The sequence below is a fragment of the Staurois parvus genome, unplaced genomic scaffold (assembly GCF_062004578.1).
Source record: "Staurois parvus isolate SC_StPar_1 unplaced genomic scaffold, SC_StPar_1.0 ptg000029l, whole genome shotgun sequence".
Taxonomy (NCBI): Eukaryota; Metazoa; Chordata; class Amphibia; order Anura; family Ranidae; genus Staurois; species Staurois parvus.
This window is the reverse complement of record NW_028317825.1, coordinates 10,542,280-10,563,428: the sequence shown is the minus strand read 5'-3', so window position 1 is coordinate 10,563,428 and position 21,149 is coordinate 10,542,280. Positions and strand designations below refer to the sequence as shown.

The 21,149-nt window shown below is 43.5% G+C and overlaps 1 protein-coding gene across 3 annotated transcripts in view; it reads left to right on the top strand.

The window, feature by feature from the left end:
* The window catches only part of LOC149471118 (apoptosis-inducing factor 3-like), a 202,624-nt gene that overhangs the window by 56,938 nt on the left and 124,537 nt on the right, over window positions 1-21,149 (top strand). For all 3 annotated transcript variants that reach the window (XM_089657819.1, XM_089657809.1, XM_089657825.1), the window contains exon 10: window positions 16,222-16,352. In XM_089657819.1, the coding sequence (XP_089513945.1) occupies window positions 16,222-16,352 (131 nt within the window). The remainder of the gene's footprint in view (window positions 1-16,221; window positions 16,353-21,149) is intronic.

Sequence of the window (21,149 nt, the reverse complement as noted above, 5' to 3'; positions counted from 1 at the left end):
CGTGTCACATGCAAATGCAAAAAGTGCCACAGCAAACGTGAAAAACTCTGGACTCTACTACTTAAATTAGTAATTCCACTGCACACAATATAAAAAGTGCATAATTACCCCCACATAAATTTAATCAGCATAGGATCCATAATACAGATAGGAAAGTCTCCAAAAATTGTTCTCACATCTTCTCCAACCTTTTCCCTTAGACCTCAAACAGACCAGGGATCAGTATATATTTTAAAAGATAAGCAAATTTTATTGTAGCAACTTACATATACATTTGATGCGATCAGCTTCCATATAGTGAAATAATCCAGAAGAAGAGACCCCCCCCTCTTTAGCGGTAATTCTTTTCAGTCATCATAACACTCTGAAGGAGAGCCAGACACAAATGGAAGTATCCAGGGTTAGAACAACCGCGTGTTCCAGAACCCAAAATGGCCGCCACGGCACTTCCGGAAAATGTCAATACGTCACGTGCCCCGGACGCGTTTCGTCACATCCGGACTTTTTCAACAGGAATACGGACGTGTGTCCTCACTAGCTTTAAATATCCGCTGGCTGGAGAATCAGACTCCCGCCGCGGCCATCTTACAACCTGGAAAACCCAATATAAGCCTCTATGCATCCCAGGTATAATCAGGCTGGCAAAGAAGGGCAAACAAAGCCCCATTATCCACCCTATACACCTTGGTCCGGCAAAGCAAACATAAGACTATACAGATGGGAAGCAAACCAAATAGCGACCAATAATAACAATATTACTAAATAAGAATTATATAAAAAACAGACATACTTAAAATCAATAAAATCAATTTACTACTCTTCATTCTACTTTATCCCCAACCTTTCTACTCTATTTTAGTATATAGTACTACAAATACCTATTGCCATCACCCTCATAAAATACACTAAATATATATATACACCAAGATATTCTATATCTATATCTCACATATACACAATGTGTGTATATATATATATATATATATATATATATATATATATATAAAATTAAAGAAAAGAAAATACTATTAAATTAAAAATAAAATAAAAATAAATATAAAAATAAAAAAATATAAATATAAATAAAAATAAGAATAAAAATAAATAAAAATAAACTAAAAATTTTTTAAAATATTTCATAATAAAAGAACCATAGAAACCCCTCTCACAACGTACTTTACTGATCTGAAATGAAGCAGTTTAGATCTAGCTCAATATTCAGACCCCTGGGTTTCAAGGTATTCAACCTGTAAATCCAGAAGGTCTCATTCTGGGATATCTCCTGCACCTTATTGCACCCCCTCCAATGGGTATCTAAAATATCAATACCACAGAATTTTAACAGACTCGGATCTGAGTTGTGAAAATCCCGGAAATGTTTAGATACACTATGTTCTTTCTTCCCTTTTTTTATATTCCCAACATGTTCAAGTCAGTTGATTGGCTGGGCAGCTTTATTTTTTTTCTTTGAAACCAGTTGAGAGTTTCCTTGACTTTGTGTATGGGATTATTATTTTGTTGAAATGTCCTCCCTCGTTTCATCTTCATCATCCTGGTAGGTGGCAGCATATTTTTATCAAGAATGTCTTAGTACATTTTTCCATTCATCCTTCCTTCGATAATTAAGTTTACCAATACTGTATGCTGGAAAAACAGTCCCACACCATGATGTTCCCACCTCCAAAGTTCACGGTTGGTATGGTGTTTTTGGAGTGATGTGCAGTGCCATTTGACCTCCAAACATGGTGTGTATTATGGCATCCAAAAAGTAAAATTTTGGTCTAATCTGACCAGACTATATTCTTCCAGTATTTTACAGGCTTGTCTAAATGTTGTGCAGCAAACTTTAAACTAACTTCAACATGCTTTCTTCTTGCATGGTGAGCGTGCTTACAGGCCATTTGTTTTGGTTTCTTGTATGTATGGATTGCATGGGTTGTTACTGACGTGGTGACAATTTCATGCCAATAGCACCTTCAGAAATATATTTATTGAGAAAAATGGTGACGTGTTCAATACTAACTTTACCTGCTGTATCTTGACTGCTGTGTAGCTTGTATGTTGTCTCTGGCACTGGTGGGCCATTGAGATACTGAGATTCCATTTTGTTCCTGTGCCCCATGCAATCTGATAAGGCCCATGGCATTGGAAATATGCATCAGAGGTGGTTTTGCTCCTGTTTGGTTAGGTTGCATTTGAGTTGTACACTTGGCTGGACTGCCATCTGTCCATAAATTTACAGACAGTTTGTAAAAATCTGCCGATTTTTACACTGTCCATAAGTGTCTGTTACGATTGGCAGCTGCCAGTAAAAAAAATGACTGCGGGAAGGCTTTGGAACTGCTCATGTGCAGTTCCAGAGCTGGCCAGACTCGGGCGGGCAGGTGTGCAGTAATGTCGTGATGCCTGCTTGGCACCTTTTTATGAATTGCATGGGGGGGGGACAGGAGGATCAAGAAGCATAGGAGGACCGTGGTCTGACAGCCTCCCCTCATTGCCCCTACTACCCTGCAACCAAGCTATCTTCCAGAGGAGGCAGGAGTGACTGCTCCAGCAGCCCAGGCCACACAAAGTCTGTGTGTGTGTGGGGGGAGAGATCACTGATCTAAGGGGGGATTCGGCCAGGTTGAAGACACTAAGGTAAGGGGGGACACTGGCTCTCACTGAACAAGCCAACTTTGCTTCGCTCATGCAGGCTATTACGGGATGCCAGAATGCCCTGACCACTAAGATTGACTCCCTGCAGATAGATGTGAGTCTCTTGCGGAAAGACCTCAACAAGATGTGGGGCCACATCACGGAAGCGGAGTGACGGATTGGTGACTCTGATGTTCTCAGAGATCACTTGGCCTGCCTGCATACTCTTCATACTAAAGCAAAAGGTGCTTGAATCTAGGGAAGAAGATGGTAAAAACCGCAACTGCCATAATAACCTCCGCGTCTTGGGACTGCCGAAGGGCACGGTAGGACTTTACCGAGCGTCTCCTACTACGCTGCCTGTTCCCACAAGTCGCTTTCTCCATTTTTTGTTTTTTTTTTGCTCACAGGATGCCATCAAATAGAGGCAATCCTGGGACACTGCCTCTCACGTTTCGTTTCAGCCTGCTGAATTTTTGGGACAGAGATCTGATACTTCGTAAGGCCCGCAAACTGGATGTCGTGATTTGAGGCGTCTAAATTTATGATCTTCCCTGACTTTTCAATTGACACCCAAAAGCTCTTCAAGTCCTTCGATGCGGTGAAGCAGTCTCTTGATGCCCCTATTACCCCTAAAGAGATTCAAAAGGCCCTGGGTTCCATGTAGATGGAAAAAACTCCAGGGGACAATAGGTTACCCTCCAAAGTCTTTTATATGACTGCTCTAGATAATGTCACCCTCCTGGAGTCTCTGAGAGCTATTATAGTAGTGGTGCCCAAGCCTGGTAAGGATCCAGAACTCTGTTCTTCTTACCTGCCCATATCCCTTTTGAATGTGGAAGTGAACATTTTTGCTAAGGTTTTGGCTACCAGGCTTAATAAAGTAATCGTTTTCTTGGTTCATAGGGTTCAAACAGGCTTTATGCCTGGTAAGGGGTCTGACATAAATTTAGGGAGGTTATTTACTATTATCGCTCATGCTGAAAAATCTGGGGCCCTGGGGGTTGTGGCCTCTCTGGACACTGAAAATGTTTTCGACTGGGTGGAGTGGGAATATTTATGGCTGGTTGTGAATACATTTTGGGATTGGCCCAACTTTCAACTCATGGGTTCAACTCCTTTATTCTGCTCCTACTGCAAGAGTTTGGACCAATAATTTTTTTTTCGACTCTGCCGCTCTGCCGAGGTATGGGACAGGTGTGTTCCCTTCCCCGGGCCTCTTTACCCTAGCAATTGAGCCCATGGCATTGCTCTCCTCGTGTCCATACTGGTTGAACCTCTGATGGAAAAAACTGTCCCTTTTATGCAGACGACAATCTCCTGTATTTGCAGGACACCCACCGGTCGTTGGCTGTGGCCTTAGATATTACTATTACTTTTGGTAACTACTCGGGTCAGAGTGAATTGGGATAAATATGTACTGTTTCCTTTTAACTCCCTCAGCAGCCCCTGCGACCCTGCTGGGCCCGCTTGCGTGGGTGTCCCAATTTAAATACCTACAGTATCTAACAGAAGTGGAAACTAATGGTGGCCACACAAAATAGACACTCTAGGCCCAATTTTCACTTAGGGGTGTACTCACTTTTGTTGCCAGCGGTGTAGACATTAATGGCTGTGTGTTGAGTTATTTTGAGGGGACAGCAAATTACACTGTTATACAAGCTGTACACTCACTACTTTACATTGTAGCAAAGTGTCATTTCTTCAGTGTTGTCACATAAAAATATATAATAAAATATTTACAAAAATGTGAGGGGTTTACTCACTTTTGGGAGATACTGTAGGTATTAGGGTTCAAAGGGACTTTGATCACATACCTGGCTTATAACCTTTATCAAGTCCTACACCAGCTTATACAAAAATGTTCGGTTTGGAAATCGCTGCCTTCCACTCTGGTTGGCAGAGTGAATCTTATCAAGATGACTTCTCTCCCCAAATTTCTGTAATTATTTCGCCACACACCGGTGCCTACTCCTAATGCTTTTTTTATAAACTAGAACAGACTGTTACGTCCTTTATTTGGGTGGGTTCCACTCCAAGAGTAGCTAAGACTACCCTGTAGCTTCCCTTGTCTGGTGTTATTGGGCCATGGTGCTGGTAACAGTACGGTGGTGGTTCGCTCAAAATAATTCTAACCCGGCAGTTAACTTGGAGGCAGATTTATTGGGGTCCTATTCAGAGCTTAACAATCTAGTGTACAGAGGTCCTCGGTCCAGTCCTAATATCACCCCCCCATGAAGGCCACTGTTCTGGTTTGGAGGCAGGTCATGATGGCTACAGGTCCACTGGGTACTATTTCTCCTCACCCTCCCCTTTGGGGAAACCCATATTTGGCTCAATGCAGTCTACGCCGGACCCACAGGTCTGGGTTAGATATGGCATCAGGACCCTGCGCAATATTATGCCTGAAGGTCACCTCCTTACCTTTTGATGAGTCAATTCCACTTACCTTCCTGGATGTTCTTCAGGTTCTTACAGCTCCGGCATGCGATATAGGTGCAGTTCCCTAATCCCATCACTTTGGATTCTCATTCAGTGGAGAGACTTTTAACTGCTCGAAATATATATAGACCATTGTCTTCTATATATCTTAGACTTACAGCTGGCGATAATGCGAAATCCACCAGCTTACATAATATGTGACATCATGACCTGCCTACACTGACTAGTGAGGACTGGGAGGAACGTCTCTGGCAAATGATTTAGGCCAGAGATCGCTTAGTTCAACTCAAGTTTCTTCATAGAGTGTATTACACTCAGAGACTCAGAGACTGTCAGCCATTTACCGTACTGGTCGAGCTAATTGTCCTAAATGTCAAGTGGAGGTGGGTAATTTCCTACATATGGTCTGGTCTTGTACTCACATTCAGAACTTCTGGACGGCAGTGGTTGTGGACATAAACGGGGTTAGTGCTGTTCCTATTATCCTAGATCCTTTGTTACTGTTGTTGGGCATAACTGATAATCTCACCAGAAGCTGTGTTTATTTTATGCTACATACTATGCTAGGAATACAATCCACTCTAAGTGGAAGTTGGCGGACCCTCCAACAGTGTCAGCTTAGAGGTCTATGATCATTGCAGTCCTTCCTGTCTACCGGCTCACGTATGTGGGTCGTAATTGCCCTCAAAATTTGGGAAAATATGGTCAGCTTGGGTTGATGCCAGGAACCTTACTTTTGACTAGCTGATACATTCATTTTTTTTTTTCTTGCTTGCCTTTCCCTCCCCTCCCCTCCCCTGCCCATCCCTTTTTTTTTCCTCGCAGTATTCCTTATTCCTTCCCTCCTCCATCCCCCCTTCTTCCATCCTTTTCCTTTCTTTCCTCCCAGACTTGCACTTTCCCTCCCCTCCTTTCCCCACTGCTCTCTCCCCTTTCTATTCTCCATCCTTCCATTTTTACCCACTACCCTTTCTTTCTTTCTCCCTGTTTCCCTCTCATATTTGATTTGCAAGATCTCTTGGATATAATGATGTTATAACATTACGTAAGTATTATTATTGAAGTGACATGTGTCCAATAATGTTTGATTTGCTTCTTCTCTGTGCTACATGTGTAACATTGCACCATGTTTAATAAATTATTATCTGTTAAAAAAAAGGAAGGGGGGGGGGGCGCTGCAAGCCAGAGACCACCTTACATCAGAGCGCCCCTTTACACCAGAGTCCGTAGCATTCCCCCTTACATCATGATCTGCAGCATTTCCCTTTTACATCAAAGTTCCTAATTACATCAGGGTTCACAGAGTTCCCCCTTACAGTACAATCCTGCGGACTCTGATGTAATGGGGAACTCTGTGGACTCTGATGTAAGGGAACTTTACGGACTATGATGTTAAGGGGAACGTTGGCGTCTGATTTAAGGGGGAACTCTGTGGACTGTGATGTTAACAGAAGCTCTGTGGACTCTGATGTAATGGGGTCTCTGGTCACCAGAGCCCCTGTTACACAAGAGTTTCTCTTTACACCAGAGTCCGCAGCATTCCCCCTTACACCAGAGTGCTCAGAGTTCACAGTATTCCCTTTTACATCAGGATCCGCAGAGTTCCTCCTTACAGTACAATGAGGAAACCCTGCAGACTCTGATGTAATGAAGAACTCTGTGGACTCTGATGTAAAGGAGAACTTTGCAGACTGTGTTTTTAAGGGGAACTCTGTGGACTGTGATGTAAACGGGAGCTCTGTGGACTCTTGTGTAAGAAGGGGGCTGTGGTGACCAGAGTTTCTTGTTGCACCAGAGCCTGCAACATTCCTCCTTACATCAGAGTTCAGTGTTCCCTTTTACATCTGGGTCCGCAGAGTTCTCCCTTGCACTGTAAAGGGGAACCTTGCAAACTCTGGTGTAAGGGGGAAATCTGTGCTGGGTTATATTAACCTAACCTTCATGTTAAAACAGAAATATGTATCTGCCTTTTGTTATACCTTAACCCCTTGGCGCCAGCGCTTCCCAGCCCTTTAAGGGGTGCTAGGAGGTGGGGCAGGGTTTGCGATCATGTGACCGCCATGATTGGCTGTCACAGTGGCCACATGATCAGAAGGCTCCTGAGAGCAAGTAGAGCTCGGGGGATTTCTATTAGTTGCCGATAACTGTGCACCGTGCTCTCTCGGCACAGATCTGGTTTTTGTGGGTACACATATATGTGTGCAGCCAGCAGGAAGGAGTTAAACAAATTGCTAATCACACTAGCTACATGTTTGTAGCTTAGATATTGATATTTGCGCAGAAAATAGTCATTCTGGCAAATTTAAGTTAAAAAAAATTTACTTTGTCAGTAAATGTTTGGTGTCATGTCAGTAAATTTCACTTCGGTTGGCATGAAAGGTTTCCATTTGACAGAGCAGAATGAGTGCAGAAGCAAGATTGTGTTGTTTGAGACTTTTTGGGAGTCAGTACAGAAAGCCTCTGTGTGTTTTATACACAGATCGATATAACTAAAAGTGGACTGGTACACTCTCTTTGCTTAGAATGTTAAAAATGAAATACAGCTGTATCTGTATTGCTTTGTAATATCATTTTTGTTTTATTTTATTTATCTCACATTTTATTGTTCATGACTGGTACATTTGTATGTGGGGAAAATATTAGCTAGAGGCTTTTGTATTTCCCAGAAAGTGTAGGTTTGGATGTTTATTGAAAGCAAATGATCCTGACAGAATCTTGTTCCAAAGGAAGAAAGGCTGGAATATGCTTTTTATATACTGTATTTTTACAGTTTTCTCTTTAAGTGGAAATGAATTTAGAATTACACAAAAAATAACAAGTGGATTTTGTACATGTTTATTGAGTGGAAATATTGATTGTCTCTCTCACAGTCTCTACTTATTACTCTCTGTTTTCTTCATTTCCCTTCACCACTTGTTATCTTCTTCTTTTCCCTTGTGTTTTTTTCACACAAGTGCAGGATTCATCAGACGGATTTTACTTGATACTGTATATTTTCAAACACTTGTTTTTAGCAGTCTTAAAGGTAAAACACAGATGCACCAGGTGATTGTTTATTGATGGATGTACACCTTTTGTTCCTTGGTACAGTTTTTTTTTTTTTAATCTTATTTTTTTTTAAAAGACTTTACCACTCCCAAGATCCCTAAATACAAGCAGATTGGCAGACTTCCATGCATCATAGTGGTCATGCATTAACTACTTCTAGTCAGGGCCAGTTTTGACATTTCTCACATACATGTTAAAATCAGCATTTTTCATTTTTTAGAACCTCCAAACGTCATATATTTTTTTAAAGCAGAAACCATGGAAAATAAAATGGTGGTTGTTGCAATTTTTATGGCGTTTATCAAACTCTTAAATGCATTTTAGTGCACACAAACACAATATAATACCTAATTATTTGGTAAAATAGAAAAGATTTTGTGCAGAGGTATTTGATACCAAGCATGTCAAGATGCACACAGCACACCCATGACATAGCAACAAAGTACAGTACCTAAAAATATCTCCATAGGTGGCGCTTTAAAAACTTTTACAGGTTACCAATTTAGAGTCGAACATGAGCCCTGATGCTAGAATTACTGCTTTACTCTGATGTTCGCAGTGATGCCCCTCATCTGTGGTGCAATCACTGTTTGCATATATGTGCAGGACCTATGTGCACAATATTGCCTGCCAGGCCATTTCTTGTGGCCCTCACACCTCTCCTGCAGCTGTGACACCCCCCTCCTCTCCACCCCCTCCTTGTCTCAGCAGTCTGCAACCGTGAGGAGGACAGAACTCCTCATATAGATCCTGCACCTCTGTGCAGCCGCAGCACCCCCTCGTTCCTGCCTCCCCTGGTCTCAGCATTTAGCAGACTCCGAGAGCTGACTCCAGTCCTCCTCCAGACCTCCAGTGCACTTTCTGCTTCCTAGCTCCACCCTCAGCTTCTGTGCAGCAGCACAAGGTAAGGGTGGTGCAATGTGATCTATGGGAGGGTGAAGGACTCTTGGCATCTGTTGTAAGGGGGGGAATGCTTGGATTGAATGCCGAGGAAATTGTTTAATATGATTAAAGAGTAGTTTCATTTTATAGTTTTAAAGATACAGTTGGCCCTTTGAGGGCAACCATAATGCTCATTTGGGGCACAATAAAATTGAGTTTGACACCCCTGGTATAGAGGGCACCACATCTCTCATGATAAAGACTAAATCAAAGGAAAAACAGCAGACTTTTAAGGTACCCAACTCCATTTTCAGAATAAAATTGGATAACTTTTTAGCAATACAAAATAAAATGAATGTGTATTGCTCACAATATAAATTGTATCCAAATGCCCCACTATTCAATATTGTCCCCACCTGCACCTGTCTACTTTAACAACATATATACAGTATATAAATTATTAATAAATGATAACCCTGTACATCATGATAATGCTGAATATTATGAATATCTAGCACCCTCTAGTGTGCTACTAGAGTAGTGTAGGTAAATCTATTTTGTATGTCTCATGGTGACTGTGTGAGTATGTAATTCAGGTTGGGTTACTGCAAGTCAGGCTAGATGGCTTAACAGGTTGGGACTCTATCGCCTCCACCTGGTTCTGGAGGGCCATGGAACCTTTCAGAAGCCAGTAGGCGGAAGGGATGGAGAATTAATCTGCATATTTATGGCAGTTTAACCAATCCCAGGTTTGGAGGCCCTGGTAAAGTGGTGAGACCAACCCATAAATATGGGAGAGCCAGGCTGGTACGAGAGTCTGGTGGAAGATGGAGTGCTGAGGAGATTGTCTGTCTGTGGCCTGGGAGGGGTCCCCTTGGTCTAGGGGAGCTGGCCTCCAGGCTGGCTCGGCCAGGCTCAGGAGGGTCCATTCAGCAGTACAGCATGAACAGGATCAAGGCCTGGGAGCAGTGGGCTCAAGGAGGACAGAGTGAGTACATTAGCACACCCAAGGATTCACAAGGGGAGAGACTGCCACATGTTGCAAGCTTTTAAAGGACAGCACTGTGCTCAATCCATTATCCTTGTCCTGGGAGATCTTCAGAGCAGCCAGGAGGGCTGGTTGTGCCTGCAGGCTATGGAGCTGGGAGCAGTTCTACAGGGGAAAAGAGACATCTCTGTATGTAGTTTGCAACAACTTTCAGAGGGGCTCTGAGTCCCTAGCCCATAAGTGGCAGTTGCTACTGATCCACATAGACTGAAGGCTTTCAAGGAAAAGAACAGTCCATGATCTGTTTCTGTAAATAGGAAGGAAGCTGTTCCCGTGCATTGATTCAGTTAAGTTGGGCATCCTATAATCCCTATTACTCTATTCAAGTTACATCCTCTAATAGAATAACAGAAACTAAGCTCATGGACTGTTCACTGACTGGATGCAGGGGTGGAAAATGAGTCTTGCCTGGTTGTGCGAAGCTTAAGGGGATCCAGAAACACAGTGGCCCTCAAGAGGATAGTACTACAATTAGATGATACAGATGAAGAGGTAGAGACTAGACTAACCATGCCTTGTCTCGCACTATGTTTTTGTGTGGGGGCAATCATCTTGGTAGGGGCATGGTTTTGATTTTTTATGGCAGAGCCTCCAGAAATTAGAGCAGTAAGCAGCTCAGTAGTGACATCAGCAAATCTCATTCCAGATCTCCTGATACTAGCTGTCAGAGGCAGCAATTCCATAATTTCACACTGCAGATCTAGGCACAGGCAGTGCCAGGCACATTCTTAAATTAGGATGTGCATTTCTATTTTTTAGGAATTCAGGATAAAATGTTGATTTTTCAGGGTACTGCACAGACACAATTAACATATTTTTCCTAGAACAGAACAGATCTTCACTTTTTCATTTCACATCACAAGTTCATTTCCACTTTGAGATGTATTTCCTAGTCCTGAACATGATGCATACATTTTAAAATCTAAAAAAAAACTTGCATTTTGAATGGCGCTAGAACACAGCCTTCTTGTTTAGTGGATAGTCTCTATTCTGATATTCATCTTTTGTACTTTTAGCACCTCTTCTAAAAAGGGCATGACACACTGGCCCTGGTTTACTAAAGTGCTTAAATGGCGTCTAGGTGCATTTCCATAGGCTAAAGTCTACTTTTCATTGGAATCTGTCTACTTGTAGACGGCAAAGACATTTACTAAAGAAAGCGTCTAACAAATAGACGCAATGACGAATTTACTAATGGACACAATAAAGGAATCAGTCTAAAAAAGTAGACGTCCTAGAAGCATGTCTAAAGGAACAAAAAATCCCTATAGAAACACGTTCACATTGAAATGTGCTTTCCCAATTATCTCATGATTGTCACAAAATAGACGCATTTCCAACGTCTACGCACTGATTAGAAATGCGCATGTGCAGAACAAAATTTAACTTTTCTTTTAGATGGTGTTTAATAGTAAATCTCTGTGTGGAGTCCTCTGGAAGACGGCAATCGTGACCATCAACTGAGTTTCACAAACAGCACTATTTTTAGCTAGGCATATCTTTATGTATTCTAATTTGTTTTCCTTAGTCCTATTGATTCTATTTTTGTTTCTTATCCTTTTATAATGATTTTCTGTAATGGTTTTACATATTTCGAAGACAGGGACCTTGGGCAACGGGCAGCAACCTACCCCTGGGCAGGGACCTCAGGCAACAGGCTGCAATCTACCCCTGGGCAGGGGTCTCGGGCAATAGGCGACAACCTACCACTGGGCAGGGTCCTCGGGGACTCAACGGGACTCTAGCTGTGGAGTCTGGCCTCAGCACAGCTCCCATCCAGCTTTCCAACAGGTAGCTATACTCTGGGCACGCTATGGGGCGGTTCAAGTAAGGGTAGTCTAGGCGTGTAGTAGGGCAGTGCATAACCCATGTGGTCTGTGCGCACAACAGGGGTATTTCAGGACACGGGTGGTCAGTGCACACAGTGGGGCAGTTCGGAACATGGGTGGCCGGTGCACACAGCGGGGGCAGTTCAGGACACGAGTGGTCGGTGCACACACTGGGGACAGTTCAGAACACGGGTGGTCGGTGCACACAGCAGGCACAGTTAAGGACACAGGTGATCAGTGCACACAGCGGGGCAGTTCGGAACACGGGTGGTCGGTGCACACAGCGGGGACAGTTCAGGACACGAGTGGTCGGTGCACACACTGGGGACAGTTCAGAACACGGGTGGTCGGTGCACACAGCAGACACAGTTCAGGACACAGGTGGTCAGTGCGCACAACAGGGACAGTTCAGGACACGGGTGGTCGGTGCACACAGCGGGGACAGTTCAGGACACGGGTGGTCGGTGCACACAGCGGGGACAGTTCAGGACACGGGTGGTTGGTGCACACACCGGGGACAGTTCAGAACACGGGTGGTCGGTGCACACAGCAGGCACAGTTCAGGACACAGGTGGTCAGTGCACACAGTGGGGCAGTTCGGAACACGGGTGGCCGGTGCACGCATCGGGGACAGTTCAGAACACGGGTGGTCGGTGCACACAGCAGGCACAGTTTTAGGACACAGGTGATCAGTGCACACAGCGGGGCAGTTCGGAACACGGGTGGTCGGTGCACACAGCGGGGACAGTGGGGGAAGAGGCCCTTGTCCCCATCAATATGGGGACAAGGTGCATTGGGGGAGGGGTGGGAGTCCCCCTGCCCCAAAGCACGCCCCCATTTTAAGGGCATGTGGCCTGGTATGGCTCGCCCCCCCACCCCCTTTTATGACCCGCAGGGCTGCATGCTTGGATAAGGGTCTGTTATGGATTTTGGGGGGTCCCCCACGCTATTTTTTTTTTAAAATTTTGGTGTGGGAGTTCCCCTCAAAATCCAAACCAGACCCGAAGGGCTTGGTATGGATGGGAGGGGGGACCCCATGCTGGCTGTTTATTTTTTTAATTGCTGGCATTTCTTTTACATTCAGCTGTCAGTGGGGAACCCCGCTGACAGCTGAAACATTAAGCATGGTTGTAACTACTAAAATACCGCATGACTTTATAAAATAACTCATGCGGTATTTTAGTAGCATTTACTTTTTTCTGACCTCCGGAACGGATTCATTGGTTTTCAATGCATTCCTATGCGAAACGGCGTTTCGGTTTACGAATTTTTCGCTATACAAAAAGTCCCACAGAACAAATTAAATTTGTAAACCGAGGTATGCCTGTATTTCAGTTTCAAAAAGATGTATCGAACTGACAGGTCTATGGATGAGTCTGATACTTGAGTGACACAGGGTTAAATGAGTGATGAAATGTGATAGAGACCCCTTGGGATCTAGCCATAGAGTTGGTACTATGGTACCAGACAGGAAAATACTTGTTAACTAAAGGTGGAATGAAGCCTGAACGATAGTGCGTCTCTTGAAGTAAGAGAATTTGGGTTTTAACTTTGTGGAATTGATAGAGAATTTGTCTGTGTTTCTCAGGGGTGTTGAACCCTCTACAGTTAAGGGAGGAGACCTTTAACATTAGGGAGGACGCCATATTAAATGTACAGCAGGTAAAAGAACAGCCAAACGTAAGGAGTCCCTGCGCTCAGTCAGAACATGAGAAAAAAAACCAATAGAATATAAATAGCAGTAGGGAAGAAAAGAGAAAGAAAAGAGGAAAAGGAAATCAATATGGAAAAACGATCATAGGACATTTTTAATAGCGTGTTTAGCGTCAACTGACACCTGAGTAGTGCATGCAACATATCTCACATCCAATGAGGTTGAAAGATCAAATGTCAAGGTCCCATAGTACAATACTATGCTAAGCATGAAAATCAATATTGCAAGAGGCATTGAAAACCCTAATGTGGGGAACATGGGTTGCACACAGAGCAACCCGCCCTGACCGGCATATAACAAAACGAATGGGTAAATATTGGAATTGGAGGGGGCCACCAACCCCATCCTCTTCCAAGACCACCCCAAGAGTAGAGCATCCGCATAAGCAGGTGGGAAAAACAGACCTGCCCCTCTCTGGAGCGGCACCCCGAAAACGATGGCTGCAAAATCATAGGTTCCAAAAAGAACACACACAAACCCAAAAGGATAAAAGATTGTGTAAATAGATTGCAGCATCAGAGTCACACAAAATCGAGTCCGGCATACGCCTCAAGAGCTAGGTGTAAACATGGTAACCATTGGGCTGGAAACAACAAACATCGCAAAAAGAAGACGTCTGGGGCAGGAATCAACCTGCCGGAGATTTAGAGGTTGCAGAGTGGGGACGCTTTTTCTAGGGGTGGGGTTGCTAGCTGGTCTTGAACAGGAGCTCAGGAGTCGTAGGCTTTGGAGGCCAGTCAGGGATGGGTATTTGAGGCAGTTCAAAAGTCCCAAGAAAATTGGCAAGATCTCCCATAGGCCAAAAGACCGCAGATTTACCATCGAATGAAGCAGATCGTTAAAATGGAAAGCCCCCAATGATAATCCACTTAGCTTGCAGAGATTCAGTAAGTGGCTTCAGGGCCCTGCGCATCTCCAATGTTTGTTTGGAAAGGTCTGACAAAAGCATGACCGGTGTTTCATTAAAATTGATGGAGTCCTGAGAATGGGCAGCTTGCATTATATCCGCTTTAACTTTGTAAAAATGAATCCTGCAAATAACATCCCTCAGGACTGCTGGATTAAGGTTGGGAGGGCCAATGGCCATGTGTACTCGATCAAGTTCCATAGGGGCATCTTTTGGCTGTTGTAGAAGCTGATTAAAGATGGCAATAACCACCGGAGCTAGATCTTTAGTTTCCATCGTTTCAGGAAGACCGCGTATACGTATATTATTATGGCGATTTCTGTTTTCTTGGTCATCAGGTCTATAGAAAAGTTGTTTTATGTGAATGGTGTGTTCATGAAGTATTGCATCATATGTATTCAGCTTAGACAATGACTCCTCCACCATGTGCTCTTCTAATCTGTTGCCCAGATCTTTACGGCAATCTGTGATCTCTTGTTTATAAGAGGATTCCAGCCTAGTCACATAGGGGCTTCTAGAGCGGACCGAGCCATGGTCAGAGTTCTGAGGTCACTGTGTACGGAGTCTGGTGTTCACCTGTGATGCCGCATGCTGTCCGGAGGAACTGGCCAGCGCCATCTTGGAGGCCGGGGAACCCTGGCTACGCGAGCTGGATCTAGTAAACAAGCGTCCGATTTCCGACCCTCACTGCAGCTGCGTTTGCCCATGTGTGCTCGGAGCAATGCCGGAAAGTTGCGCTGTGCCCGGTGATAAAGCCAGTCAGAGCGGGAGCCTCTGGTCTCAGCATCCTATTCCTCCATGCGCCAGGCCACGCTCCTGAACTGAGTATTTTAAATGTCTGATTTGCACTAATCTGTTTACACCCATTAAAGTTATTTTTATTTTTCTGATAATCCGTTCTGTTCTGCTGGTGTGGGTGAGGACAGCTTTACACAAAGTCATATGAATTGGGTAGTAATTCATATGACTCTTTGTGTAAGGTGCTGAACTTCCACCGCACACTGATGTCACCATACTGAAGATTCAGCACTTTAACTGGTACCCTCAGGAGTTCAACAGGCAAGGACTGACCTAAAACGCCCTCCTCATACTTTGGGTTCAAACCACTAACTTTAATGAGCCAGCTAGTCCAATGCCTATTCACATTTCACATGCCAAAGTATTCTATATTTCATTATGGAAAATATGTTTAAATCTGTGATTTTGTGTTTTATGTTACTTGCAATTCCCCTATTGACAAACCATGCAAAGCAGCAGGGAGTGTCTGTGACCACTATGTGCTCAAGATCCGGTGAGAAAGAACAGTGCAGCCACTGACATACCCCCATTTCATCCTCTGCAACATTATATTTACAGATCATAGAGTGGGGATCATAGAGTGGGCATTACAGAGTAGGCAGAACATGGCCAGTGTCATTTCCCTAATTCTTTCTCAAGACCAGTGTTGTATTACTGCTCCACGGCCAAATGGCTTGGCAAGAGCCAGTTCAGTAAAAGGTAAATTAACATTTAAATCTTTAGAAAAAAAATAGTCTTCCAGATGCAGTACCTGGCACTTTTAGATGGCTACAAATCCATTTTTAAGTAAATTGAATCGATTTTCCGTCTTTTACATCATTTTGTACATTGTATTGGCAATCCACTGATTTATTTGACCACTTGTCTACAGCTGTGCTACTAGCTACAGTTTGATTTTTCTTACATTTATGTTCAGACCAAGAGAACTTCAGTGCCCTGGCTCTACACTGAAAAATGTGTTTTCTTTGCGATCTCCAGAAGATGCCACAGCAGTCAGCGAAGAAGCTGGAGGCAAAAATGTGGTGATTATGGGCAGCTCTTTCATAGGTAGGTTTGTAAATCTGTAGCCATAAGGTGCATAAAAAGTTCAGATGTTTCCAATATGTTTTCAACCTTGACTTTTTGCGAGGGCCTAGTAGAAGACGGAGCTGTTCCATACACTATATAATTTCTGAATCTTGAAAGTACAGTACCAAGGCCAGTATAAATATAGACAAATCATTACAAGCAATGTGTGAATCATCAGGTAAAATAATCTGCTTTACTGTATGGGCACTAATGTGAGAGACATTGTATCTGGTGAGGATTGTTCTGCCTGTACTTTCTGATCTGTTGAATGCCAGGATTAGGGTTGATGCAAGTGTGCAGTGCACAGAACAATAAAAATTGTTTCACTTTTCTGTGGACAGTTATGTGCACCTTTTTTGCCAATAGTGCACACTTGGACTTTTTGTGCATCATTGCTTACCCTAAGGCTGATTTATTAAAGGATTTGAAAATGTTCTTTCAATAAAATTGTGCGAATATTCACTTCAGTTATTCAATCATGTGCAGATGAAATAAATAAAACAGGAGTTTGCTTTTCATATGCCTGGATAAGTAATGTGAACATTCAAATCCTTTAGTAAAGCAGCCTCACTGTCTTTTGCATTGGTTACAATTTAAAAAATGAATTAACTAAAGCCTTCAGATTACCCTAGAAAGAGGGACTGCCATTCTTGACCTCCTTCTGAAAAGGTTAGTTGCTCAGGCTGGCATTGGCACCAGCTCTTTCATACATTGACCCAGAACAACAGAATTTGCCGCCACCACACCTAAGACTGATGTGCTGCATTTTAAGGCTAAATTTTTAGAGGAGTGCCAGCTCGTAATTTCGTACTTCACAGGTGGTTATACAGTTTGTATAATGTATTACAGAGGATCATCTAGTACTGTATAGGTACAGATGTATATCTTAATCATGCAGTGCAGGACATGGATATTTATACACCCTGGGTTATGGGCTGCTACTTTCAAGTGATTAGACACTGGCAAAACCTTTGGACATGCCTTCCTGGGCATACCCCAATAACCATACCCCAATTCATGAAATCTCCATTTTTTTTGTTAGTGCCCTATAGGTGACTGACCTATTCTCCCTTTTTGCAGACATTTCAATGCCTAACTAGTTCATATTTACTTTCAATTCTTCAATCAATACAGTCAAATCTACACTGCCTTCTACAGTAACAGTAGAAGCAGAGCATCCAGATAAATGCAACCTTAGTAATACCTTGCCAAACATAACGTACCCCACTTTGTGGAGATTGCCTGTAATGTTGATTCAGACACTGGATCCTGCTTGGGCGGTCGCCTTGGCAATGAGTGCAGTTATCCACAGGGTTATAATACAAGAAACTATGCCTAAACTAATGAAAGCTAGCCAACACTAGAAAGCATTACACACCCAAGTTCAAAAGTAAAAAAATAGCATGACACTAAAAACTCTATTAGAATAAATACCTATACCTTATACTTGCCAAAAGATAAAACTGCATAAAAACTATGTCATAAATTCATATAATAGTCCCAAAACACAAAAGTCCAAACCATTCAGAAAATGTCTTCGAATTCTATCTTCAGTAAGATTCCCAACACATATGAGGTAATATGCACAAGGTGCACTCCCAAATCTGCGTGCCTATATCACTTATGTTCATAAATTAGACCTCTTACAACAGAAAAGGTCTATAAGCACATTGTTATCAAGGAAGGAAAAGGGGGGGTTACACCACTTCTTATCAACTGCAACATTCAATCTTGAAAGGATCCTCAGCCACTGTTTCTTCTCAAAACAATAGCTCAGAGAGGGTTAAATCCTAGTGCTCACTGTTGTCATATAAAAATATTTCTAAATAAAATTATTCCACTCACAAAAATACCTTGCTTTATACAACAATCAAGTGCAGTAATTCAAGGTGTTTATCGAAGTGCTCTTCACACTGTGCAGTATTCCAGTGTGTTCACTTCTCAGCCAAATGCATTAAATCTGCTCACCTTTTAGTAAATGACCTCTTAAATCACAGGATGTCTAACAGAGCTACTGAAGTATAAAAAGAGGTCTATCTTCCAATAAGCGCAGTCTTCCCCACTACAGGCAGCTCATGGGTAAATTATTCCACTGCTTCCTTGCAAGCAACCGTAATTCATAAATCAACCTCTTACAACAGAAAAGGTCTATAAGCACATTTGTCATCAAGGAAGGACAGGGAGTTCCACCACTGTATGAAATCTGCTAGAAGCTCAGAGCATCCAGATCACAAGTTATTTAGATGACCCTCTTCTGAAGGATGATCACCTTCCAAAATCTGTTCTCCAACCTTCTCATCATATGAAATACGTTGGCCTCATTCTAGACACAGTCCAAGCAAAGTCTTCCTTCCAGAGAAGAAACTGCTCTCTCTATTAGAAAAATGTTCTCTCTCTCTCTGAACTGCTCAGGACTTGTGGTCAAATAAACGCCCCTCTCTCTGAGAATTCTTGGTCTCATGGTAGTCTCTTCAGGCTCTCCCATTGACCCAATTAATTGAACACCTTTCAAAAACAACATACTGTTGTCATGGAACAAGCAGGCCCCTTCTCTTGAGCTACATACCCATATCCAGCCAAGCAAGGAAATCTCTAGCTTGGTGGATCCCCAACCCAGCCTTGACTATGGGGAAGTCATTTCTGCCATATCACTGGAAGGTGATAATTACAGATACTAGCCTTTGGGGTTGGGGAGGAGTGTTCTGATCCCTCACTGTTCAGGGAACATGGTCAGTGAAGGAATCCATGCTCCTCATCCACATGATGGAGCTCAGAATGATAAGAATGGCTGGCTCTGCACCACTGGACTCCCCTTCCACAAAGGCACTCCCAGCAGGGTGCAGTCAGACATTGCCACAGCTGTGGCCTACATCAATCACCAAGGTGGTACAAGGGGTTATGCAGAAGCAAGCCTGATAGTCTCATGGACAGAAAAACACTGTCCAGTGATCTCTCCCTTCCACATCCCAGTAATAAGCACCTGGAAGGCAAATTACCTCAGCAATCACCTCCTGGACCAAGGAGAATGGGCCCTTCTCCCCAGCATCTTCTGCCTGATTTGTCAGAAGTGGGGGACTCCAGGTTTCCACCATAAATTACTTCTGTTTGTATCCAGGACCAAGGATCCTCTTGCATTGACATTGGATGTTCTGATAATTCCGTGGACTCAGTTCAAACTAATCTGATTTTCCTTCAGTGCTTATTTTTCTTTGACTGCTCTGCAAAGTAGTGCAAGAGAAGAAACCAGGGATTTTAATTGCACCAAACTAGCACTGAAGAACCTTGTTCAGACATACTCCAACTGCTAGGAGGTGACCCCTGGCCTCTTCCAAGCTTACCAGACCTGCTTTCTCAGGGCCCCTTGTTCCATCCTGCTTCTCAATCACTAGTTGTAATGGCATGGCTGCTGAAACCCAGCTCTTGAGGGACAGAGGTGTCTCGGAGTCTGTCATTCCCACCTTGCTAAAATCAAGAAAAAAAGATTTACTGAAAATGTATCATCATACCTGTATATCCTCCTTTGCCTAGTGTGAATGCAGGCTGTTTGATCCAAGAGACTATTCTGTGGCTTGTATTCTGGCCTTCCTGCAATGAAAACTTGACCTGAACTTAGTGCATAGCATTCTGAAAGGACAAATTGCAGCCTTTTCTGTTCTTTTTCAAAATCTGTGTCCTCGCTATTCCTTAACACTTTTAATCAGCATCAGGGACTTTAATCTGGTTCTCTGTACCCTTTAGGAACCCCACTTTGAACCCTTCAGGTAAATACCGTTTAGATAATCTCTCCTGCAGTCTCAGGTGTGTATTTGAGCTGGTGGCTATCTGTTGTATAGAGACATTCCTCACAAAGACAATGTAATCTTGTGTCCATACCCATCCTTTTCTTTCTAAGGTGTTATCATTCTTCCACCTCAATGAAGACATAGTCCTTCCTTCTTTGTGCCGTGCTCCAAAGCACCCAAAAATTGCTCTTCACTGCCTGGACATGTCAGAGCCATTAAAATCTACCTCAAAGCTATAGCTTCTATTAGGAAGACAGACTCCCTAGTCATCCAACCCTCAGGACTTTGCAAGGGACATGCTTCTTCAAAGTGCACCATCATGAGATGGATAAAACAACTCATTGACTGAGTTTACACTGCAAAGGACAAATCCTCTCCTGCCCTTTCATGTGCTGATTCCACCAGGTTGTTGAGTGTTTCCTGGCCATTCAAACATGAAGCCTCTGTAGCCCAGCTTTGTAAAGCCATCACCTGCTTCTCTGTTCATACCTTTTTTAAAAGTTATACCAGGTAGACATTTTAAGCTTCTGTGGATGCAGCTTTTGGCAGCAAATTTCTTGCAGTGGCACTCAAAAGTTGAGTCTGTTGACCTTTGTTATAGGGTCTGTTGGCACAGTTCTGTTTGCCTAGGTCGGGTGTCGGCAACCCGCGGCTCCAGAGCCGCATGCGGCTCTTTTTCATCTTTGCTGCGGCTCTGGAGCACACTGCCCACCAGGTGACAGGCAATAGGGTTTCAGTGGTCGGCAAGCCGCGGATCGCAAGCCACATGCGGCTCTTCTGTGTGCCGGGCGCCCGCTCCCTTCCCTCCTCTCGGGCGGCCGCCTCAAAAGTCAGGACTCTTTTAATCCGGCCCGCGGAGCGTGGAACATTAGCTGTCAGGATGTAGACGGGGCAGCCAGGATGTAGGCGGGGCAGCGTGACGAACTCCTCTCACAGTCCGCCCTGAAGACCGGAACACAGCGCGGGAACACAGCGAGAGGAACGCGCGGAGCAA